Consider the following 9,168-nt stretch of genomic DNA (forward strand, 5'->3'; position numbering starts at 1 on the left):
AACCACCAAATGAGCGGTCGACACAACGGGGACTAGCGTGTTGGCAAACACGTGAACCTCGGGAGAAAAATCATCGTGTCAACCTTGTTCTTCCCGTTGGTTTGCATCCCCATTACATAAGCTTGCAATTACTTTTATACATATTAAGCTTGTGTAGTTGCTCTTGTAATTAGATAGCTTGTGTAGCTTGCTAATTACCTTCTTGCTTGTGTAGCATAGAAGTAGCTCTCTTACGTGGCTAATTTGGTTTTAGTAACCTTGTTAGTCACATTACTTAGTTTGTGTAGCTAAGTATTTGCGCTCTCTAATTTGGCATTAATCGCCTTGTTATTGAGCATTGTTAGTGAGCTTAGTTAGCTTTGTGCTTTTGCTTACTAGCATGTGTAGGAGCTCCCTTGTCGCTTAAAGTACTAGCGGCATAGGTTTGTGTGACCTTGCTTCTAGAATTGGTTAGGAGAGCTATATCTAGCCCGGCACCTTTGTTGCATAATTGTTATCTTTGCAAGGTGCTAGTAAACATATATAGTGGGGTATAGTCTTGGCTAGACCGATAGTTTTAATTCCGCATTTGTATCGGTTAGCCGACGCGATTAAGTTTTAGAAAAGACTATTCACCCCCCCTCTAGTCGCCATCTCGACCCTTCACCAGGAAACGGACGAAGTAAGGCAAGGTGCACAAGTCAAACCGAAATACCCGGGACCGTACCCTGTACACCTACAGAAACAGTACTCTACGACCTCCCTGGCACGATAGAATCCAAGCAGTGTTGTAGACGCCGATATTTTCCCCTACAGTATTGTGGGCGCCATTAACTCCCATACGGTAAGGTTCCCCTCACATGCCTTTGGACATCGACAGTGTTGTGGGCGTCGGCATTTACCGTATTAGGCGAACATGGTAAAAACCCCTTGCACGCCTCCGGGTATCGACAGTGTGGCAAACGCCGACGTCTGTCATACCCAAAGAAGACAACACGACCTCCCATGTGCATCTGACATACAACAGTATTGTGGACGCCTACCATTATCCTGTACCCGCCAGCATGGGTAACAAGGCTTAGTAGCATACGTACTCTCTCCCTCTCACTTGTAAGGCCATCTCCTTCATCTATAAAAGAAGATGCGCTCTCTCCCAACAGGTAGATACATTCAGATCGATCAAGTTCACTAGTACAGAACAGTAAAACCACCAGGTTCAAACCACGAGCACAGGCTCGAACATTTAGCACATAGTGGAGCTCCCGTCGCTCTTGGTCCCTCTAACCAGAGTCCAACCGGACCTCTTGTATCCTCATCTTTCTCCTTCTCGTTTGTAACCCCACTGCAAACTTCGAGCACCTAGACTTAGGAATAAAGTCACCGACCGACTCAAACTGGACGTAGGGCACGTTGTCTGAACCAGTATAAACCCTGTGTCATTGAGTGCTAGGCCACCTCTAATCACAACATACGACAAAACTACAAATATTAACGTGTTGGTCAATTTCTGCACCGACACTCTCTCTGCTGCCACCGTCGGAGTCGTGCCCCACGCAATTGACCAGCGAGTGGTCATCTTCTTTCAATTCCGCGCGCCTGTGTCTCCGCCACCAAGTCCTCTTGCTGCCCCACCCAACCCCGCCTGAATGGCATCCGGTCAAGCTCCAATTTGGCGTTTTCCCCGTCGCCATGCAGATAAGGCCGCATCCGGCCGTGGACGAGGGCAGCCCTCCTACTATCCCTCCCGAGCTAATTCACCTGCACCACTAGTTTCGCCTTGCCTCCCTCTCCACCTTGCGCACGCCAGTGGAACCGCTACCGCCTCCCGTAGCAGCTGACGCGACCGCGCCACCGCGATGCGCCGCCGCACGGCTCGGCTCACGGGGCCACACCTCCTTCGCCATCCTCCACCCCAACCGTCACCTCAACTAGGTCCACAGTAGTCTACTGATGCTCCCTCGCTAGACAGTTAGGTTCTTAGGTGCTCTGGATCGCCGGGGCAGCTGAGCCGCCGCCGCGGACGGCCGCGCATCGCTGCAGCTCGTTCCAGCACGTCCCGCCGCCCCGCGTTGATTCTTGGTGTAGGCGTTTGGACCGTAGTTGAAGGTCGGCCCGACCGACGGGCCAGCGCAAGCCTCTGGTGGCCGGTACGGTCGCGCCGTGTCATCGCCCGCCACACTGCTGTGCGCTAAGTCGCTGGGGTGCGCGCGGGTGAATTACGGAAAAATCAAGGGGTTAAGTGAGAAGGTCTGACAGAGGAGAAAATAGTGTTAGTACTTAGTTGTAAATTGGGAGGAGTTCGAGATCTCTTTTGCAAAATCTCCAACACGCGCGGGACTCCATAGCCGCGGGCCGCCTCGCGAGCGGGCCGGCCTCGCGTGGGCCGCTTTAGTGGGCCGCTGCGCGCGCGCAGTGTCGTGCGGGCTGCGCGTGTGGGCCGCGCGGGAGGTTTTCTTTTTCATAAGGAATTAGCAATGGTTTTCTAATTTAATTTTTGAGCTGATCTTTGGTAAATCATATAAAATCATGTATGTGTCCAAAAATTATGAAACAAATTTTGTTAGGTTCCAAAAATTGTGCTCTATCGGTTGGTGCATTTAGTTCATGTTTATATGTGTTGACATTAGGAGCTATTAAATCATTTGAGGATGCTTAATAATATTAAGTTAATTATTGTAGGAATTTTTGTGTTAAATTGGTGATAGCTTTAGTCCTGAAAATTTTATAGTAGCTTCATTGTATTATTATGTACTCACTGTAATTTTTGAAGCCTTAGAATAGACAAAGCATTAGGGTAGTTAAATGCTCTTTGTTTTAATATACATTAAAACATTAGTAGAAATAAAGATATACCCTTAAATTGTAAAATTGAGTGTTTGTTAGTTGAATTCAACACCTTGCTTGATGAAAATGATAGTTAGCTTAGTATCTTAGTCATTAGAGCTAGTTTAGTAGCTTGGTATGTGCATTCTTAGTTTAAGAGTTGTTGCCTGAATACTAAGTGTTGTATCATCATCGCATGCATGTAGAGAACGAGTTGACGAAGATCGTGACCACCGGCGATCATGAGTTCGAGGAGATCGTCGAGGAGTACGAGGAGGAGATTCTCGTGCAGGAGGTCCCGGAGCCACCACTGACTGACTCAGCTGACACCGCGCCTGCCCAAGGCAAGCTTCGGTTCATAACCTCTATTTTATAATTCACCGTATATATGTGTTGTGCATTTACGTTACATGAATTTTATGAAAACCACATGCATAGATACACATGTCCTAAGGGTCTTACTAGCGCAGGTTCGAGTAGATGCTATGCTTAGGTCATCGGTAGCGTGAGTAACCTGTCGTTTCTCACAATAGGGGATTATTATTACTCATAATAAAATGATCAAAGAAAAAATAGAGACAGGGCAGGGATATGGTATGGGTATTGGTGGGTGTAACAAGTTGTGTCCCGCGACCAACGGGACTTAGCTTGGTTACACTGTTTTCCCTGTTTGTGTCGATTAAGGACCGTCCATTGTTGCAGATGGTAGTCAGGTCACAGACTTATTATCCTGAGCACATACTTGCTTATGTGAGCGGGAAGGCTCGTTACGCTCTTGTCGTGGGTTCCGGCGTTTTCCGAACCGACTGATTGAAGGCGGGAAAAGGTGAAGGTCTAAGCACCATAGTGAGACCGAGTCTCAAGTTTGGGGGCTTGGAGTCCAAATTTGAACGGGGACCTAGATCCCGTGACAGGAGTGGAATGTGTTAGTCTTGTTTATGGCTAGGGTACAAACGGGGCGTGTATTTCAGAGTACCCAGCTATGATACATTGGTTCGCGAATCGCCGTTTCTGTGAGACGGTACGACTTGGTTATGGTCTAGCACCGTAATAAGAACTGGAAGATAAAAGATGGTGAAATGGTTCTGATTGCTTAACCCTTGCTTGAAAGTAGAACAGGTGCTTACCTAGAATGGTTAGCTAATAAAGTAATTATGACTGTTAATTAAAAGGACGTACTTCTAGTAATGCTTTTCGCAAACAAAAAAAACAGTAAATACATGTTGCCTATCATATCCTTGAGAGTCAGGAAACTATTCCCACTAGTCGGGTAAGTCTTGCGAGTACATTGTGTACTCAGGGTTTATTTTACCCCTGTTGCAGGTGCAGCTTAAGGAGTAGCTCTTGTGTGGAGGATTCTTCTGGTGGGCAAAGACGAATCATTGTATCATTTCCGCTAGATGTTTATTTTCATTCCGCTGTTTAATTATCGCACTCTGAACTGGTATTGTAACAAATAATTTTCAAGAACTCTTGTTGTATAAAATGGACTAAGTATTGTAAGCTCGTACTCATTATTGGATTCTGGATATAAAACGTGGATTGTTTCGAGTTCTCCCTTGGGGTGTGCTCGACGTAACTGTTCGATGTAGCTCACTTTCGAGGTGCTTAGTGTCTAGTGGAAGACGAGCGCCTCTGAAAGCGTGTTATTTCGGGCGGTTCTGCCACAGCAGCCTCCGCCTCCGCCGCTTGGGCCGCCGCAGCCGCGACCACGGCGTCCTCGATGGCCCGCGCTGCTGCCAGCTTGGCGGCAGCCAGCCTGCGCCCGAGCAGCCACCGCCGCACGCTCCTCTGCCTCCCGCCCGCGCCGTTCCGCCACATCTAGCGCGGCCGCAGCTAGGGACAGCCTACTCCGCCCGCTGGAGGTGGTGGAGCCATGGGAAGAGTGGAAAGAATGATTGGACCGGTTGGACATGGCTACGGATTGAGGATTGGTAAAGGGGAAAAAGCCAGGTAAAACTAGGCTGCGATACCATTTGTTGGACACAAATCACAGGTTTGGGGCTAGATTTCCATTTCATTAGCCTTACCACAAACCATGTCAGGTTGGGGATACATATAGGGCTGCATACTTGGTCCTTAAGAAAGGATTACAGCATATCCTAGAGATGCTAAAGCAAGATAGGATAAAGTAGATGCTAAAGCAAGATAAGATAAGGGCTGACACAGCCACCAACTACTCTAGATAAATATCCTAAGTAGATAAGCACAAGACTTATAGCTGTCATTAGCTGTCACGGCAAAGGTGGACGCGACGCACTACCAGAGCATCGTCAGCGGGCTGCGCTATCTGACTCATACTCAGCCGAACATCAGTCAGGTATGTCAGTCAGTTCATGGAGGATCCTCGCGAGGATCATAAGAATGCGGTGAAGCGGGTGCTGCACTACGTCAGGGGGACGGTGGATCAAGGGATCGTCATCCCCAAGTCCGGTGGCGGAGGTGGGCTGCAACTCACAATCTTCAGCAAAGCACTTCCCAAGACCGACGACAAAGGTGGGCTGCAGCTCACAGTCTTCCGCGATGCAGACATGGCGGGCGACATTGATGGGCAGCAGAGCACCTCTGGTGTGCTCATCTTCCTTGGATCGGCCCCAATTGCATGGCAGACGCTGAAGCAGAAGATCGTGACACTGTCAACATGTGAGGCGGAATATGTTCCAGCAGCCACGGCGGCGTGCCAAGCGGTTTGGTTGCACCAGCTGCTAGGCGAGCTAACCGGCGAGGAAGCTTGTCGGCCAGCCCTGATGGTGGACAATTAGCCCGCCATCGCCCTCGCCAAGAACCCTATCATCCAGTTCCATTTTCTTCGAGACTGCATCGAAGGACAGATCGTCATCGAGTTCGTCGAGACCGGCCGACAGCTCGCTGACATCCTCACCAAGTCACTTGGACGACTTCGGTTCTCGGAGCTGAAGAAAAAGATTGGCTTGGTTGAGGTCAAGGCATCGGATTAGCAGCAGGATTAGAGGAAGAATTGTAAGACATAATCTGCTGCTACTGCAAGCAATTGCAGACAAAGTTCCTTGCTACTGCAGTGCAATTTCCTTGCAGCTGCAGTACAATTTCCTAGCAAGGCTTAGCAACCAAGTAGGACTGTACAGTAGACTAGACTTGACTGCTACAGCAGTCAACCTTCTCTTAGGTAATTTCTAGGAAAGCCACTAGGGCTGTTTTCTCTAGTCTCTATCAGCTATAAATAGAAGGTAAAGGCACCAGCCTGCAACAGTTCAGCTGCATCACACATTTAAAATTCAGAGCTGCTAGTGCTTTGTGTGTGTTGGGGGGGGGGGGGGGGGGGGGGGGTGTTGCTCTTTCTTCTTCTGCCTCCAGCCAAAGGTGTTGTGTGGGTGCCTGGTGAGCTCGATGCTCACCTGTGGGGAAAGATCGAGGGCCAACACTTTGCATATCCTTCGATTTCAAAATGTGCATACGATGATTAAAATCTAACAAGGACATCCTGTTTGGCAAGTTCATACCTAGAGTTCCCAACACATCAAGGAACTCACAATGAAACAAAATGTAGCCATTAGCAGACATTTAGCGTTCAGAAGATTTCAATATAGAAGTTCCACAATAATTTTACTCAACTTGACAGGCTCAAAACAGAATTAGTAATCTTCTAATATATTCAAAACTTTTTGTAGAAATTTGCATGCTTGTTTGGTTACAATGCAAGCTTCAAAGTTCAAACCAAGAGAAAATAATTCCCAAATAAATGTCACTAAAATATTGCTCTTCTAGAAAGCAAGATGGGGAGAGAAGTGAGTATAGCAATAATATCTCAAAAGATTACTCAAACACAACTCCAACAGTTCACTACAATAAAGGGATTAAGCAAATATCATCCGGCTCAGCTATATGCATGCATCCAGTATTGATTGCACTGTATGTTGTTAAAGCTGTAAGAACAACAACATAATTTGTTGAAGATAAAATTCTAAACAATAGTATTGATAGTTGCACATAGTTGTACCTGGAAAGCTCAAAGCAAGGCCTGTGCAACAACCAGCCATACCCGCATTGATCGCTGCAACAAGGCATTTCATTGATATTCATACTTGCACCTTCATGTGCTAACAAAGTAATAGAACTACAGCAAAGTGCTTACTGTCATCTTTCCCACGCAGTCTTCTTAACAAGCACATGATGAAACTTTGGACACCAGCAAGAGCAGCAAAAGTCTAATAACGAATAAAGAGGTCATATGAGCAATCTTTCGTATGAAAAGATGCTCAATATATCAAAAGTAAACAGTATGATCAATTAACCTTGGCAGAAGATCCAGCAATGCTGAGAGAAGCTTTCGTACCTTGGTTTGTGATCAAACCTTTTCCTGTAACAGAAAAAATAAAAAAATGAAATAAGTAAAATTTAGAGAATAAAATCAAATGTTAAAGAACACTCTGAGATATTCCCCCTTATTGCAATTTGCAGAATACATCATTTGATTGCTACAGTAAACTAATTTCTCTCTACCTCAGACACTAATAGACATGGAAACATTTCTCATTAAATTGTGGAAGATTCAACACAGTTGAACTAAAGGTAAAACATAGGCATGACAAGAGGGTTAGGTGAGGCTATCCTATCAGTTTGTTTGGACAGTTGCCGGAGGTGTGAGCCCTAAGAATTTGTCCAAGCATCACATTGCCTCCCACACTCTCTTTGTATGTAGGTCATGACATTTCAGTATTTAATTTCTTTTGATTTGATGGTATACTCAGAAAAGGTTGTTATGTTTATCCATACTTTCTGGTAAGCAGTTGGCGATTAGTGGTATACGACTAAGGACTCCATTTCGATTGATCCCTACAGAGGATCGAGAGCTCCAGAATGGATCTGGAAGCAAGGTGAACTGACAATGGCAAAGCTCTGTTCCAACAAAGCTGCCTCTTGTAGTGAAAATGTGCATCTTCCATCTTGAGACACTAACTTCATCCCAACAACCTATCCTCAAATTCTGAAACAAGTTAACAACAAACTCAGTTTTTTTTCTGTTTCCTTTTCAATGCTCCTTGAAAAATGTCACGCCGAACATGTTTGGCTACAGTTGGGTTTTCTTTCCCATTTTTGGTAAGAAACATTTGGACACTTCAGTGGTCAGAATAACAAATTTGGAACAGATCCTACACTACATAAAAAGATCAAAGTGAGTCTGACATGACTTTTCCCATGAGGTTATCGCTTAAGGACAAAATTCTATCAAGCCCTCATCTATCCATAATATTAAAGAGCAGAAGGTTTCTTCGTCCTTTGTCACTCACAACTGTCAAATGGAGATCCAATGGACTCAATCCTTTCCCGTGTCCGTACAGGTTAATGTGGTGCGTCAAAGTACAGGACCAAGTCCGATTCTAAAACAAATTGAAATACATAGTATTTCCATGGTCGGCCGCTCACTCCTGTGCTGGTATGAGTTAGAGCACGGTGTTCAGGCATGGTAAAATGTCTGATCTCAAAACGAATTGGAACACGCGATGCGATCATTGATAAATCTCTAAGACTCCCATATCCATACAATTTAGAGCAGTACGTAGTTTGATTCGTAGACATATAAGAACAGATAACACGATCATTGCATAAATCTCTACATTGAAAGTCGTCTAGATAACCACACAGCAAGTTGTACGTTACGTTGCAATGCACAGGAATGTTTGCTAATAATGACTAACTATTCGACTAACTATTTGACTGGAACAGAAACTTCCCCATCAACACAGGCCATCAACAGAAGCCGGAATTTTGGGAACCACAGTCATGCTAATACAACGGAACTAACTAGCCGAGCACCGCGACGAGTGCTCCTAGATTGGAAACGGCAAGGGAGCGAATTGGAACGGCCGAGGAAAGGGAACTAGAGGACACTACCGTATCCGACGAGGGAGCCGACGAAGGCACCGGCGGCTAGGTCCCCGGCGGAGCGGAGAAGGCATACGACCGGCGCGGCGAGCGGCGTTGGCGGCGCCGCGCCGTGCTCGTCCCCGTCCCACTCTCGCCCGCGCCGAGCCGCCATCTTCTCGGTTTGCTTCATTTGCGCCTTTTCCGGTCTTTCCTCTTCCACACTCGTTTTCCCCTTCTTCGTTATCTCAGGTTTAACGCTGTCGTTTAAAGAAAAAAAAACGCTGTCGTTCTGTAAAAAAAAGGGGGTTGAATTCATATACCATTATAATTTCCCAAGTCTGAAGAAAATATCATCACTATTCTGTCTATTTTGAAGTGTAACGTTACAGTTCTTCGTTCCCCACAAGAATGTCATACCATACATCCATACGTATGGAGACGACTTAGGCCCAGCTACAGACGTATAAGACGATGAGTATCTTCGAATGGACTCAAATACCCTCAGCTCCCTATCCATAGCAG

General features: G+C 46.2%; 1 protein-coding gene across 1 annotated transcript in view; it reads right to left on the reverse strand.

The window, feature by feature from the left end:
- The window catches only part of LOC136526683 (mitochondrial import inner membrane translocase subunit TIM22-3-like), a 30,166-nt gene extending 21,270 nt beyond the window's left edge, over nucleotides 1–8,896 (reverse strand). Inside the window, exons 1-4 of the mRNA XM_066519272.1 lie at nucleotides 8,674–8,896; nucleotides 7,074–7,138; nucleotides 6,914–6,986; nucleotides 6,779–6,832 (exon numbers count right to left, since the gene is read on the reverse strand). Of these exons, the coding sequence (XP_066375369.1) occupies nucleotides 6,779–6,832; nucleotides 6,914–6,986; nucleotides 7,074–7,138; nucleotides 8,674–8,836 (355 nt within the window). The 5' untranslated portion in view covers nucleotides 8,837–8,896. The remainder of the gene's footprint in view (nucleotides 1–6,778; nucleotides 6,833–6,913; nucleotides 6,987–7,073; nucleotides 7,139–8,673) is intronic.
- Nucleotides 8,897–9,168: the final 272 nt, after the last annotated feature.

The sequence above is a fragment of the Miscanthus floridulus genome, chromosome 2, assembly GCF_019320115.1.
Source record: "Miscanthus floridulus cultivar M001 chromosome 2, ASM1932011v1, whole genome shotgun sequence".
Lineage (NCBI taxonomy): Eukaryota > Viridiplantae > Streptophyta > Magnoliopsida > Poales > Poaceae > Miscanthus > Miscanthus floridulus.